We start from the raw sequence: 15,621 nt of genomic DNA, 5'->3' as shown, positions 1-15,621 counted from the left end.
CTGGGACTGGCTGAGTAGTTTGGAAGGAGGTTGGTGAGGGGGCCTTGGCGTCGAGGGGTCGAGGGGTCACAGAGTGGGCCAGAGAGCTTCAGGTCTGGCTGCAGCAGGCCCAGCTGACAGTCCCAAGGGAGCAGATTTCTACCACAGACTTTCTAACAGATGTGTCCTCAAACAAACATCCAGGGCCTCAAGGTGACAGTCACTGGAGCTTTAAAACCTTTAAATAGTCCGGGAAGACTTCCTCCTCCTTAGTAGACAGACTTAAATGTCACCTTCCTTTTATGGAAACCAACACCAACGTCTCCACCTTCTCTTGTCTGCCTGAACAAAGGCACATTGTTGTTCTAGGGCATCCTGATCTCAGAGCATCCCTTTCAAGAGCCCGGATGCTGGTGGTGGCTTGGTTCTTGTGGTCTTGACTTATCCAAAGTCGAAGGCAACCAGCACCCTCAGGGCCACTCACCTGCCCACTAAGTTCCCCGCACCCCCAGGAGGGAGAGCCTGAGCCAAGTGTAAGCCACCCGGCCTCTCATTGGCTCTCATGGGGTCACGTGTCTGAGTCTGAGCCAATCACCGTGACCAGGAGCTGGACATGCAAATTAGACGTGCGCCCCGCCCCAGCAGTGAAGGCCTGGGTCTGGCTGGTGAGAGACTTGAGGGATGGAGAGGCAAACCCCAGGTTTGGGAAGCAAATCCCTAGTTGGATCCTTCCTGCCATTGGCTGGGTGGCTTTGGGCCAGCTGCCTGTTTCCCTAAGTCTTCTTGTGGAGAAGTGGGCACGGTCCCCCCATTGGAGCAGATGCCTGCAGATGACGGAGACCGGGGCTGGGTCCTTCCTCTGCACCCTGTGGAGGAGGGTGCAGAGTGGGGCTGCGCGCTGTGGGCAGGAGCAGGCCTGGAGAGGGAGGCCGCTCGGGGTTTGGTTCCAGTGTCTATTGCCTCGCAGCCCAGCATGGGCTTTGGGAGAATCTTGGAAGAGTGCGCCCCATGCCAACTCAAGTGCCTGTGCAAACCACCTGGCAAGCTGCTGCGATACAGGCTTTGGCCGGGTGCGGTGGCGCACACCTGTCATCCCAGCGGCTGGAGAGGCCGAGGCAGGAAGATCGCGAGTTCAAAGCCAGCCTCGGCAAAAGTGAGGCCCTAAGCACCTCAGTGAGATCCTGTCTCTAAATGAAATACAAAATAGGGCTGGGGATGCAGCTCAGTGGTCCAGTGCCCCTGAGTTCAATCCCTGGTACCAAAAAAATTAAAAAAAAAAAAAAAAAAAAAAAAAAAAAGATAAGGGCTTTGCCTGGGCAGCTCTGGGGTGGGCTTTGGAACTGCGTTTCTAACTATCACTGCAAATGCTCAGCACCGAGGACAGCGCACAGTAGGTCTTCCCCGGTGGGACAGCTGCCAGCTCTTATGTGACTCTGCACTGCCTCTGTGTTGACACTGACTGATTCTCTCTCTTCCCGCTCCTCATCAGCAGGACAGGGCCTCAGGTGAACCCGTGGCCTTCCCCACCCTCCCCAGATCGCCTATTTGTAATAGGATATTTTGGGGACGTGACCCAAGTCCAAACTTGAAATTCACCCATGTCTCAAATACAACTTATGTGCATAGGTGAATTTCATCTTTTAACTTTGTGTGTATGGACTTCCCTGCCCCAGGGTGAAGCCCTATCAGCCAGCACCCAGTGAGGGTAATTTTTCCTCCTCAGAAGGTGAGAAGCCACTTGAGAAAATAAAAGTCTGAAATAGTGAAGAATAAAGAGTCAGAGCCTTAGAAATACCAATTCAAATATACAATGAAACTTTAGTTACACAGGCTCCATGTGACCACATTGCTTGCACATCATGAATTTGACCCTGGCCAGAGAGTATTTGTATTTCTATAATTTAAAATAGTTTTAAAAGGAAAATGGAGTGCCCTATAGTTTCTTCCAGTCCACATAGAAGCTGGAACAGAATGACTAGAAAATGTCTCTGGTCCTTTATTTATGGGAGTACATCAAAAGCAACGATAAGGTTTCAGCAGGAAGAGTCTTACTTCTCTGTGTGGCAGGAGACTTGCAGAATACTGGTTGACTGGCATCTTGGCAAGCCACACCCATTTCTGAAAGGCTGTATGTCTCCGTGGTTCCAGTCGGTCACCCCATCTCCAGTGGAGTGCTGAACCTGGCAGAGCTAGGTAGCAGGATGAGGTCCCAGATACCAGACTTTTCCACTTGATGGCTTCCATGCCGATTTTAGTTCACACACAGTTCTTGGGTGGCTTCTGACAAAGCTCTGCAGTTTCCTTTTGCACGGGGCCCAGTAAATACTGCAGCCGGCCCTACTTCTGGTTAGATCAGACCAAGTGAACCAAAATCTCATGGTGACGCCCAGCCTTTTGCTGCAGCTCTCCCAGTGATTCAGATGCAATTGACCATTTAAACCCTTGAGTTACAGGGGAGCTAGGAACACTTTAAGGAGGCAGTACAGTGTGAGAGCGCAGGGCAGCAAATCTGGGAGTGAGTTCAAGGCTCACTTCCACTCATTTGTGGAGTGACCATAAGCAACTTATGGAAGTCTCTGAACCTCAAGTTCCTCATTCCTAAATTAGAGACAAGTTTCCCCAAGTGAATAAGATTTTACTAGAAATTGTAACTGATTTTGTACGTAAACTATGCAGACGAGCCACAGCATCTGATAAATAGTAAACACTCAATAAATGGTTGGTATGTTTAAAAAAAAAAAAAAAAAAACTCCGTCTCATGGTGTGGTATTGTCCAGTTGCTGGTCATGTCACCAAGTCCCAGATTTCGGATTTTCTCATTAAGGATGCAAAGAGGATCTGGGGTCGGGTGGGTGAGAACTGCCCACAGGTGAGGCTGCTGTTCTTTGAGCTTGGCCCCGCTGGTCCTGCACAGCCCCACATGAAGCTGTAGGAACACGTGCTCTCTCCGGGTGGCAGGTAGGAAGTAGGGCTCTGAGAGAGGATCGAGAGTTCAAAGCCAGCCTCAGCAAAAGTGAGCCTCTTGGTCACACAGCTTCTAAGTGGAGGAGCCAGATTTTAATCTTAGATATGCTGTTTTCTACCCATGTCCTGCCTGGACCCCTCTGTCTCAAAAATCATCTCAGAACTTCTGGGGGCAGGTTGACCCTGAAGCATTTACTGCCCTGACTTCAGGTCCTGTGGGGGCTTCCCTACCATTGCTTTTCCCTCGGAAGTCAGAGCAGGGTCACGCGCGTATGCGGAAGTCCCAGCTGCCAGGAGCGGCCAGGCACTGGGGTTCCCGCTGGACTGCGTGGCCTGGGGGTTCTTCAGGATTTTCAGAGGTTCGCACCTTGGACCCATTTCGCCAGTGAAGACACTGAGGTCAGAGCAGGTCTGCCCGCACCGCCGGGGTTGGGGTTCAACTGCCATTCGCAGAGCCAGAGCCCCCAACCTGCAGTCACGTCGCTGTCCCCAGAGTTAGGTCCCTTTGCTTGTGACCTGCCGGGGCCGTGGCAGTGCTGTAGAAGTCCTCGGGACAGTGAAGCTGGCGCCCTGTCCCCCTCCCCAGGGCATGTCACTGTCAGGATCAACAGGTCCCCTGAGTTAGCGAGAGCTCCCTTCCCGCCACCTGGGGGCTCCCGTCTGTACGGAGGGGGTTTGGGAGCAGGTGTGGGAAGGGAGGCTGGAGGAGTCGGGGTGGTGGGATGGGGTGCAGAGGTGTCCCGGAGCAGCTCCCCGGGTCTTGGCTTACCGGCGGCACTCACTCACGTGTGCCATGTCCAGAGATCCTGTCCCCAAGGTGTGGGATGCTGACACCGTCCCTGCTCCCCGAAGAGCAGGCGCCCAGGGCCCTCTGTGGGAGGTTCTAGGGCAGATCTCCTGGGAGAGGGGAAGGGGCGCAGAGGGTAGCAGAGCCCGCGAGAGCTAGCATAGAGCAAGGCTGTTAGGTGTCATGGTGTGATGGAGGAAGGGGCAGAGAGGCTGCCACCCTTGGGACCGTGGTGGGGACAGGGGACCTCAGGACGGGCAGTCAGGGAAGGCTCCTCAGAGGAGGCCGCATCTGGGCTGAGACCAGTGGGGAGGGAGGAGCTTCCGGGTGCGAAGGCCCAGAGGACCCAACTTCCCTAGCTTGAGGGTGGGAGATGGAGAGGTGGGGACAGGTCACCCGCCGTCATATGGCTGGACAGCTTCCTGTTGTCCTTGAGCTAAAGCACACTCATGACTCGAAACCCCACCTGCACATTAGCCCCCAGAGTTGCGCCTCCAGCAAGACAGACCCCACACTCCTGCAGCAACCCCGCCTGCCTCATGTCCCAAGCGAGCCCCTCATCAGCCCTCCCAGCTGTCCCTGTCTGTCCCCAGACCTCACCCTTCCAGTGGCTGAATCTCCTAAGTCTCCCCTGGTGTCCCTCTTGGGCTCACCCCTGCTTCTGCGGGCTCAGCAGACACTGCGGCTCCTCCCTCCAGGAGCCCGGGCTTGCTGTCCCCCCACTTCTCCCTGTGCACCCCCAGACTGCCACAGTCTCTTGCAGCAGCACCCTGAGGCCTGCTCTCTGGTCCCCCTGTGCCCTCAGGTGATGGGCTGGGCCTTGCCTGGACACCCACCTGCTGGATGAGATGCCGTCCCTGCCTTGGAGAGCCGGGGGCCTCAGATTCCCACGGGGAGCGTCAGACAGCACAGGGCGGGGACTTGGTGGAGCTGGGCGGGGACGGACAGGTGGCCTTGCTGGGTGGGGAGCCCTGGGCCTGCAGAGAGCGGGGGCTGAGAATCCGGGGCCTCGCTGGGGGCTTGGCGTGCAGCCTCCGTGGGGTTAAGCCGGACTCGGGGCCCAATGTGCAGAGACAGCGGCCTCCGGACACCAGCCCACACCGCGGCTCCGGAGGGGCCAGCAGCCTTCACTGGTGATTTTAATCTCGTTCCCCCGTGGGCCAGATGCCTGTCCTGCCTGTCCCTGGGTTCCTGACGGGGCCTCAGGCTGGGAGCCCAGGGAGCAGATGCCACTCTCCTCCCGCCCCCTCTCTTTTTGTGCTGGGGATGGAACCCAAGAATTGGCACCTACGGGCAAGAGCTCTACCCCCGAGCCACAACCCCGGTCCCCTCTCTTTCACTTTAAGTTAAAACGCACAGCTCGAGGGAAGGAAGTGGCCAGGGTGAGAGCAGGCAGAGGACAGAGCCCTCGCGCTGGCTGTGTGACTGCAGGTCAGTCACTTCGCCTCTCTGGGCGTCGCCGTGTTGCTGTGGGTGTGTGGACGCGTGGTCAGACCTCACAGCGACTGGCACAGCCTGGCATGGCGAGAGCATTTCAGGGCTTGAGCTCCTCAGAGGAGGTCTGGGTCCCCAGGGCCCCCGTGGGCCAACCCCATGCTCTGATGTCCCCTGGGGCAGTGCTGGTGGACGCTGGTCGCTGCAAGTTGGCTCTGGTCCCAGCCCGGGCTCCGAGGAGAGGCAGAGCACAGTCCCCTGGCAGGACACCTCCACCCGGCCAGTTCAACCCGCCCAGCGGGCACCTGGGGGCGGGCGGGGAGGAGGGGAGGACAGGCTGACACCGGGGTCGATGGCACTGAAAGCTTCCCCGGGCCCTGGGCTCTGGGCTGCTGGTGGGTCAGAGGCTGGCAGGTGACGCTAGGGAACAGCTCCTCCCTCCCTCCTTCCCACTGCTCTCCTCCCTGGGCCTGGACAGCTGGTCCCAGGGAAGGAGCTGGGCCTGGCATGGGACACCCAGGGTCCCCTCCACAGGCGCTTGTATTCCCTGGCCTGAAAACTGCCATCTGTGGCGCACTCGGTATACAGCAGGTGCTACGTGTGTCACAAATTGGTCACATGAGCTGCACACAGACCGTGTGAGACTCCCGTTTCCAGAGGAGGAGACTGTGGCTCAGAGAGGCAGAGTCGCTTGACCAGGGTACAGAGCAGTGCACAGCCCGGGCGGATGCCAGGAGCTGGGCTCTGGGCCTCTCCCCAGGCCCCAGCAAGGAGAGCCGGAGGCTCTGGGTGCCGTGGGCCGCCTGCTCGCAGGGTGGCTTCGTCCTGTTCCCCCCAGTTCCCTCTCCAGCTCTGCCGGTCCCTTTCTCAGTCAGGGATGGGGACTTTGAGAAATGCAGGACAGGGTGGCATGGGGGTCCTGCATGGGGGTCCCGTGTGACGCTCCAACCCCAGCTGGCTGAGGGGGACAGGTCATGGAACCTCTCTGTGCCACACCTATAGGTCAGGGACCACAGAACCACCGTGAGGCGCTTCCTGGTAGAGGGGGCCTGGCCAGGTCACTCGCACAGGGAACACGAGCTGTCGCTGTCCGTCATCCATCGGTGACTTTGCAGGCTGATTGTCTCCCCTGGTAACCTCGGCTTGTTCCCCTCCAGGGCCTGGTCTCTCTGCCCCGTGTCCTGTGGTCCCCTCCAGCCAAGGTGGGAGGGCAGCACACTGTCCCAGCACATGGGACCTGATGTGCCCAGAGAAAAGTTCCCAGGAGGGACTCTCGTGGCTGGGACTGCCCAGCAGAGCGTTCCCAGCCCAGGCCCCCTGTGCTCCCCGGTCACCACCCCCAGGGGAGCTGGCCTCACCCTGGCTGCTAGCTGCGGGGTTCCTGGGCACGCTCCGTGCCCCGGGTGTGACTGCAGTCCTGGGTCAGGGCTCCTTCTGTAAGAGTTCAGGGAGGTTTGTAAACAGGGTCATGGAGATTTAATGTAGATATCGTACAATCCGTCTGTTTAAAGTCTGAGATCGAGTTTAGAACCTCTTATAAAAGAGACCCCAGGGCCATTCGCCATCACCCGGCCCCCGGAAGCCAGAGCTGTGCTTCCCGTCTCTGGATTCACTGCTTCCGGGCATTTTAGACAATTAATGTCCTGCGTGTGGCCTGTGGGTCTCTTCTTAGCAGGACGTTTCTGGGGTTCGTGTGGAGCCATCCTCTGTGGTAGGCTTGGTTTGGTCTGGAGATGGGGGCCTTGCTACGTTGCCCAGCCTGGCCTCGAACATGTGATCCTCCAGCCTCAGCCTCCCGAGTAGCAGGGACCACAGGTATACACTCCCACACCTGGCTTACTTTGTCCCTTTTTATGGTCCCCAAATTTCCATTATTTTTTTATGACTGCCTAACATCCCGTCACTCTGGGCCAACTGCTCTGAGTGCCTCCTTCCTCGGAATGGGCTCCTGCACTGACGCGGTCTCCAGTTTGGCCATTTGCCACCAGCAAGCCCAGCCACGAGGGAAGGACAAGCAGCCTCTTGGGGGTGAGGAAAACTGAGGGGATCCAGGAGGCAGCCTGGTCCTGCTCACGCCAGTGTCTGCCTGGCTTCGGGCTCCCCGTGAGGGGCGGGCAGCGCGGGCTGAGCCATGTGCTTGGGGCATGGCACATACCTCGCCCAGCACGAGTCTGCCCAGGGTTGGAGTCCCAAGGCTCACGACTGTGTTCCCGCCTCCCCGGCTGTTCGTGTCACCTTGTTCCTCAGGAGCAACAGCCTGAGCCCTGGGTCCCTCCTGAGGTCACTGTCCATGGGCATCCAGAGCCCAAGCAAGAGGTGAACAGGAAGCAGCTTCCAAGAACAGGGAAGGAGGTCAGGCAGACGAGGGGTACAGCGGTGCTGGAGCCCCAGCCTGGGGGAGCCATGCCTGCTCCAGGGCACCCTCGTTGGAAACGCACGCTCCCTGCCCCAAGCCCACAGGTGGTGGCTTTTGAAAAACAGCTGAAATCAAATTCACCTGCCACGTAGCTCATCCATTAAAATGCAGGATTCAGTGGGCTTTAGTGAGAGTTGTGCATCCAAACACCACCATCAAGCCCAGAACGTGGATGTCACCCCAAGAAGAAGCCAAATTCTTTCAGCTGTCACTTTCCATCCTCCAACCCCAGCCCCTGACAACCCTGCTCTGTCTCGTGGACTGGCCTGCTCTGGACACTTTATCTAAGTGCAGTCAGGGCATTTGTGACCATTTGTGACTGGTTTCTTTCACTTGCCATCATGTCTTTGAGGCTCCTCTGGGTGGTAGCAGGAATCGTTGCCCCTTAGGGCTGAGTCATAGTCCTCTGAATGGACATACCACAGTCTGCCCATTCACCAGCCCGCAGACATCTGGATCCTCTCTCCTCTGGCTACTGTGAGTGATGTTGCTGTGAAGTACAGGTGTTCAGTTCTCCTGGGCTCTTACCTAGGCGTGTGGTGCTGGGTCATGTGGTGACTTTTGGCTCTTGAGGAACTCAGATTGTTTCCCAAAGCTCCCAGCCAGCATCCTGCTGCTCAGAGCCCAGAGCAGGCAAAGCAGGGGTTCCCTTCCTGGGGCCTGAGGACAGGCATCCAGAATGGGGCGCACACCCTTTGTTATGCACGAATGTCCAGTCTGTCTCGGATTCTCAAGTCTCCAGGTGGGTGGAGGGACATGAGGCCCATTTCAACCCTCTCTTAACCCTGAGCTCTTCCTCCCGAGGCCTGTTGGGGATGGAGCAGCGCAGCTGGGAACGTGAGGGTGACACCGGCTGACGTGTGCTTTCTTCTTGTTCTTTTCCTGGCGTTTCTCCTCTCGGAAACCAGCAAGGAGAACTTCAACAACGTCCCTGACCTGGAGCTCAACCCGATCCGATCCAAAATCATCCGTGCCTTCTTTGACAACAGGTGGGCTCTCTCCCCTGAACGGCCTAATGGAGGGTCACCTTGTCCTTTGTGACTTGTGGCACCTGTGTGCTCAGAGCAGCCTCTTGAACCAACACAGGTTGTGGGGCTATGTTGAATTTGGGGTCCGATGGTTCTAGATTCGTAGCTGGGCCACTCTGGGCAGCTTACTGGGTCTCTCTGGGCATTCTATGTTAGTCATCTCTGGCTGTGTAACAAATGGCTCAAACTTGGTAGTTGTTTTTTTTTTTCTTTCCTTTGTGGTACTGGGGTGGGGCACAGGGCCTCAGGCATGCTAAGTCCGGAGTCCCATCCCCAGCCCCAGCTTGGTATTTCTCTCATCATTTCTGTGGCCAGGGATCCAGCTGCAAATGAGCCCAGGCTCTTCTGAACTTAGCCAAGGCATCAGCTGGGGTGAAGTTGCACCTGGGGGAGGCTCTGCTGCCAGGCTCCTTCCTGTGGCCGCTGGGAGGCATCTTGGGGGCCTCACAGATGGCAGCTGGCTTCCTCCAGAGTGACATGTCCAAATGAGGGGCCAAGATGGAAGCCCCACGGTTTGTGACCTCATCTCTGAAGACAAGGTCGTGTGACTATTGCTATGATCGCACTAGAAGTGAGCCCAGGGAGACGGCCCGCGACTGTGAGCCTGGGCAGAGTGTGACCAGGCAGGTCGGGGCACGGGGGACCTCCTGGAGGGGGAGACGCAGCCTGTCCTGATCAGACGGCGCTTCACAGGCGCCTACGTGGGTCCAGGTGCAAGACCTGGGCTTTTTACTGCTCTTGAGCAAAACCTGGCCCAAGGCCACGTGGCTCTCAGCTGTGGACTCAGCATTGAGTGGGTCACGTTCCCCCACTAAATATAAATGTGTCCCCGGGTACAGGTGGCACAGAAGTGGGGGGAAAGGCGGTTGTGCAGGGCATGGAGAGAGACCCAGGGGTGGGGGCGGGAAGCAGGGCAGGTTCCAGAGTTGACATGGGAGCTAGACCTGGAAGGAGGGCGGCCTGGCGGGCAGTTGTAGGTCGTCTCCCCTCCCCCTCCTGGATGCGAGCAGCAACGGGTCAGCCAGGTTCTGTAAGGTTCTGAACACGGGGAGGGGCCTCGGTGTCCCTCTGCGACCCGGCGTCCATTCTTCACCTCCCTGGAACATGACTGGATCCCGACGCCTGCCGGTAACGTCCAGGGTTTTCAGGGGTCTCAGTCCTTTCTTTTTTTTTTTTTTTTAATTTTTATTGTTGGTTGTTCAAAACATCACAAAGCTCTTGACATATCATATTCCATACTTTGATTCAAGTGGGTTATGAGCTCCCATTTTTACCCTGTATACAGATTGCAGCATCACATCGGTTACACATCCACTGTTTTACATATTGCCATACTAGTGTCTGTTGTGTTCTGCTGCCTTTCCTATCCTCTACTATCCCCATCCCCGCTCCTCCCCTCTTCTCTCTCTACCCCCTCTACTGTAATTCATTTCTCCCCCTTATATTTTTTCCCCTTTCCCCTCACTTCCTCTTGTATGTAATTTTGTATACCCCTGAGGGTCTCCTTCCATTTCCATGCAATTTCCCTTCTCTCTCCCTTTCCCTCCCACCTCTCGTCCCTGTTTAATGTTAATCTTCTTCTCATGCTCTTCCTCCCAACTCTGATCTTAGTTACTCTCCTTATATCAAAGAAGACATTTGGCATTTGTTTTTTAGGGATTGGCTAGCTTCACTTAGCATAATCTGCTCTAATGCCATCCATTTCCCTGCAAATTCCATGATTTTGTCATTTTTTAATGCAGAGTAATACTCCATGGTGTATAAATGCCACATTTTTTTATCCATTCGTCTATTGAGGGGCATCGGGGTTGGTTCCACAGTCTAGCTATAGTGAATTGTGCTGCTATGAACATGGATGTAGCAGTGTCCCTGTAGTATGCTCTTTTTAGGTCTTTAGGGAATAGACTGAGAAGGGGAATAGCTGAGTCAAATGGTGGTTCCATTTCCAGCTTTCCAAGAAATCTCCATACTGCTTTCCAAATTGGCCACACCAATTTGCAGTCCCACCGGCAATGTACAAGTGTACCCTTTTCCCCACATCCTCGCCAGCACTTGTTGTTGTTTGACTTCCTAATGGCTGCCAATCTGACTAGAGTGAGATGGTATCTTAGGGTGGTTTTGATTTACATTTCTCTGACTGCTAGAGATGGTGAGCATTTTTTCATGTACTTGTTGACTGATTGTATATCCTCCTCTGAGAAGTGTCTGTTCAGGTCCTTGGCCCATTTGTTGATTGGGTTATTTGTTTTCTTATTGTTTAATTTTTTGAGTTCTTTGTATACTCTGGATATTAGGGCTCTATCTGAAGTGTGAGGAGTAAAGATTTGTTCCCAGGATGTAGGCTCCCTATTTACCTCTCTTATTGTTTCTCTTGCTGAGAAAAAACTTTTTAGTTTGAGTAAGTCCCATTTGTTGATTCTAGTTATTAACTCTTGTGCTATGGGTGTCCTACTGAGGAATTTGGAGCCCGACCCTACAATATGTAGATCAGAGCCAACTTTTTCTTCTATCAGACGCAGAGTCTCTGATTTGATATCAAGGTCCTTGATCCATTTTGAGTTAACTTTTGTGCATGGCGAGAGGGGATTCAGTTTCATTGTGTTGCATATGGATTTCCAGTTTTCCCAGCACCATTTGTTGAAGATGCTATCCTTCCTCCATTGCATGCTTTTAGCCCCTTTATCAAATGTAAGATAGTTGTAATTTTGTGGATTGGTTTCTGTGTCCTCTATTCTATACCATTGGTCCACCCGCCTGTTTTGGTACCAGTACCATGCTGTTTTTGTTACTATTGCTTTGTAGTATAGTTTGAAATCTGGTATCGCTATACCTCCTGATTCACACTTCCTGCTTAGAATTGCTTTTGCTATTCTGGGTCTTTTATTTTTCCATATGAATTTCATGATTGCTTTATCTATTTCTACAAGAAATGCCATTAGGATTTTGATTGGCATTGCGTTAAACCTATAGAGAACTTTTGGTAATATCGCCATTTTGATGATGTTACTTCTGCCTATCCATGAACAGGGTATATTTTTCCATCTTCTAAGGTCTTCTTCTATTTCTCTCTTTAGGGTTCTGTAGTTTTCATTGTATAAGTCTTTCACCTCTTTTGTTAGGTTGATTCCCAAGTATTTTATTTTCTTTGAGGATATTGTGAATGGGGTGGTTGTCCTCATTTCCATTTCAGAGGATTTGTCACTGATATACAGGAATGCCTTTGATTTATGTGTGTTGATTTTATATCCTGCCACTTTGCTGAATTCATTTATTAGCTCTAGGAGTTTCTTTGTAGACCCTTTTGGGTCTGCTAGGTATAGAATCATGTCATCTGCAAATAGTGATAATTTAAGTTCTTCTTTTCCTATTTTTATGCCTTTAATTTCTTTTGTCTGTCTAATTGCTCTGGCCAATGATTCGAGAACTATATTGAACAGAAGTGGTGAGAGAGGGCATCCCTGTCTTGTTCCAGATTTTAGAGGGAATGCCTTCAGCTTTTCTCCATTTAGAATGATGCTAGCCTGAGGCTTAGCATATATAGCTTTTACAATATTGAGATAAGTTCCTGTTATCCCTAGTTTTTCTAGTGTTTTGAACATAAAGGGTGCTGTACTTTGTCGAATGCTTTTTCTGCGTCTATCGAGATGATCACGTGGTTCTTATCTTTAAGTCTATTGATGTGGTGAATAACGTTTATTGATTTCCGGTCTCAGTCCTTTTGAGGTGAGGCAGGACAACGTTGCAGAGGAGTGTGGTGGAGGGAAGCCACTCACCCGGTGATCAGGAGGCAGAGAGCCCCGGTGGCCATTTGTGCCAAGAGGCTAGGTGCAGGGGACGCAGCCAGGCTGGTACCTCCCTCTGGCCAGAGGACAAGAGGGCACACCTTGGGACAAGGACTCCTCACTCAGACGGTGGGAAGTTCCGCAGAGCTGACCGAGGGCCGCTGTGGGCAGTGTGGACTGAAGGATGGAGGGGGGACGTCAGTCCATCAGGCAGTGTTAAGTGTCCAGAGGTGGACATTGAACCCAGCAGCCATATCCAGGGAGGACGTCGGGCAGGGGCCAGCTCTTGGGGGCCCTGGGGAGGAAGCAATCCAGGAAGGGGTGCTAGGGGCCAGCCCAGGCGGCAACTGGGGGTCACTAAGACCTGGGGGGGTGACAGAGTTCGGTTTGCATTTTGCAAAGCGCATTCTGGCAGCACGGGGAGGACGCAGGGCAGAGGCTGCACCAGGGACCCCAGGAACTGAGCGAGGGGTGAAGCCAGGAAAGGCCGCGTGTGGGCAGCCAGGGGCAGGAGTTGAGGGGAGGCCGGGTCTGGAGCCCAGGGGGGCTCACCATGCGCCTGCCCTACAGTCACCATCAGACGACCCCAGGGACCTTTGGGGCTGCTGACAGCTCTCAGGATACTGAGGTTTTGAACCGGTGGCCGAGAACAGGGGCTGGCGAGCTCTCTGTGGAGGACGCGGGTCAGGGGCGGGGAGGGTCCGAGGCTCTGCAGGCCACAGGCCCTGTGGCTCTCCTGCCATCTGGACGGGGCGTCCCAACAGGGTCGTGTCTTATGAATGCTGACATTTGATCTTTGTGTCGTTCTCACTTGCCAGGAAATATCATTTTGATTTTTTTTTTTTTTTTAACAAAATTTGTTTTCTTTTAACCATTTAAAACCAAGAAAATGCCCCTTACCAGACAGGCCGTACAAAAATCAGTGACACACAAATGAGTGACAGGCCCCTTTGGGCCCTCGGGCTGTAGTTTGCTGACCCCTGAGATAAAGGGGAGGGTGGCTTGGGTGAGTCAGTGGATGGCTTGGCGCCTCAGTTTCCCCACCTCCTGGTGCCCACCACAGTCCCCCGGGCGTCCCTCCCTGGTGGCCCTCCTCCACGGCTCTCGCTGTCTGCCTCTTCCCAGCCCCGTGGACGGTGAGCTCTGGCAGGTGCTGGGCTTTGGACTCCTGGGCCCTGTCTGTAAGTGAATAACCCCTCACCCCCCCCCCCCCCCCCCCCCCGTGTCCCGCAGGAACCTGCGCAAGGGGCCCAGCGGCCTGGCCGACGAGATCAACTTTGAGGACTTCCTGACCATCATGTCCTACTTCCGGCCCATCGACACCACCCTGGGCGAGGAGCAGGTGGAGCTGTCTCGGAAAGAGAAGCTGAGATGTGCGTCCCCAAGGTCCCCTGATGCCACCTCTTCCAATCCCTGCGGCAGGAGGGTGGGCCATGCGTGGATGGGAGGGAGTGCTCGTGTCCTTGTGTGGCCAGTCCCTAAAAGGGCAGTGAGTTGCGTGTCCCTCCTCCTAAGTCACATCTGGTGGTCTCGTGGTAAACGGCCCAGCAGTTGGTGGCTTTCTGGGACTTGAAGAGGGTCACGGAGCCACAGGTTTCGATTCAGCTGCTCCAGTCAGTGGCTCAGGGGCCTTGAGCTCAAACCTGGACGTGGAAGTGCCATTTGCAGACACATGTGGCACCAAGGACTCGGAGCCCCTAGTGCAAGGGTGGCGCTCCCCCGGCAGGGTCTGCAGAAGGCCAGCCTGCGTCCTGGAGGAGCCATCGTTCTCCCCTGACTCCTGGCCAGCCAGAGGGCAGGGTCCAAGCCGTGGCCTGAGTCACATCTCCTTTGTCCTCGGTGGACTTTCCCATGACTCCGACAACCCTGTCCACCTCAACCCAGGCTCAGTCTCGCCATCAGGAAAATGTCAGCAGGGGCCTTGGCTCTGTTTAGCACTGGCGTGGGCACGAGGGGCTGCTGGGATCGCTGGGCTGACGTCCGGGGCCTCCTGGGCCGCTCTGACCAGGCGAGCACCCGCGTCCACCCAGCTTTCCACTGCTCTGCAGGCTGGGTGGGGGCCCTGGGGGCCGTGGAGTCAGGTGGACACAGATCCTAACCTAAGGTTTGGCCACCTGAGCTTGGACCGGCCTCAGCAGCTGTCTGTGGATGGGTCCTGGCAGCCCTGACCCCCAGGCTGGGGGACAAGGGGTCGTGGAGAGCTCTGCTCAGGCCTGGCCTCTGGTGGGTGCTGGATGAGTGGCCAGCGCAGAGCAGCTGGGGAGCTCAGGGCTGAGTGAGGGGTGGTGGGGAGTGGCCACCTCCTTTAGCTCCTCCCTCTGCTGGGCTGTAGGCCACAGGATGCTGGTGTCCGTAAAGAGGGAAATAGAGGAGACCCTGCTGCCCCTGCTGCCCCTGGGGGCCAGCTCTGCCTTCCTCAGCCTCGTAAGACCCCGAGGGAGGCACTGTTTTCCCACTTCACAGATGGGGAAACTGAGGCTCAGAGAAGTTAAGTCACTTGCCCGAGGTCAAGGCCACCCCACCGGGCAGGGGTCAGTCGGCCCCCCTGGCCTGTGCTCTTGACCTCGTCATGGGTGACTGGGTGCGGTGTAGCTCTCAGAGAGCGGGCGGGGCCAGGCGCTCCTAACTGAGCCCTCCCCCGGCTGCCCCCAGTTCTGTTCCACATGTACGACTCGGACAGCGACGGCCGCATCACCCTGGAAGAATATCGAAATGTAAAGTATGCTCTTCTGCCCTGCCCGGCTCCCTGCCCCTCCACCTGGGGGGCTCCAGGTCACCGCCTCTGCCCCCCCCGCAGGTGGTGGAGGAGCTGCTCTCCGGAAACCCCCACATCGAGAAGGAGTCGGCCCGCTCCATTGCAGATGGGGCCATGATGGAGGCGGCCAGCGTGTGCGTGGGGCAGATGGTGAGCACCCTGGGGGCCCAGCCCCGACCCTCCCACCGGGCCGCTCTCCCTGGGGTCCGAGGATGCGTCTGTGGGTGTGTTGCGGCAGGAAGGCCTGGCCTTGAGCAGCTCCCAGGCTCCTCCGGCCTTCCCTGACCCCTAGGAGACTTCGGGTCCCAACCCCCGGGGGCTGTGCAACACAGGGGTGCAGAGAGCACGGTCCTTAGGGCTTGGGGTCCAGCAGGTCCCACTGTGGCCTTCCCGCCCGAGGCCGCCTGAGGGCTGGCACTGGCACGGCCCCGACCATCAGCCCTGCTTTGTGTGGTCGCTGGCCTTTAGGCAGGGTC

At 55.8% G+C, this 15,621-nt stretch overlaps 1 protein-coding gene across 1 annotated transcript in view; it reads left to right on the top strand.

Moving 5' to 3' along the window:
* Tesc (tescalcin) overlaps positions 1-15,621 on the top strand; it is a 39,052-nt gene that overhangs the window by 18,046 nt on the left and 5,385 nt on the right. Inside the window, exons 3-6 of the mRNA XM_076866927.2 lie at positions 8,489-8,569; positions 13,624-13,763; positions 15,043-15,104; positions 15,188-15,295. Of these exons, the coding sequence (XP_076723042.1) occupies positions 8,489-8,569; positions 13,624-13,763; positions 15,043-15,104; positions 15,188-15,295 (391 nt within the window). The remainder of the gene's footprint in view (positions 1-8,488; positions 8,570-13,623; positions 13,764-15,042; positions 15,105-15,187; positions 15,296-15,621) is intronic.

Source organism: Callospermophilus lateralis, chromosome 1 (genome assembly GCF_048772815.1).
Source record: "Callospermophilus lateralis isolate mCalLat2 chromosome 1, mCalLat2.hap1, whole genome shotgun sequence".
Classification (NCBI taxonomy): domain Eukaryota; kingdom Metazoa; phylum Chordata; class Mammalia; order Rodentia; family Sciuridae; genus Callospermophilus; species Callospermophilus lateralis.
The sequence above is the reverse complement of the archived record's forward strand: the minus strand, read 5'-3'. Positions and strand labels throughout refer to the sequence as shown.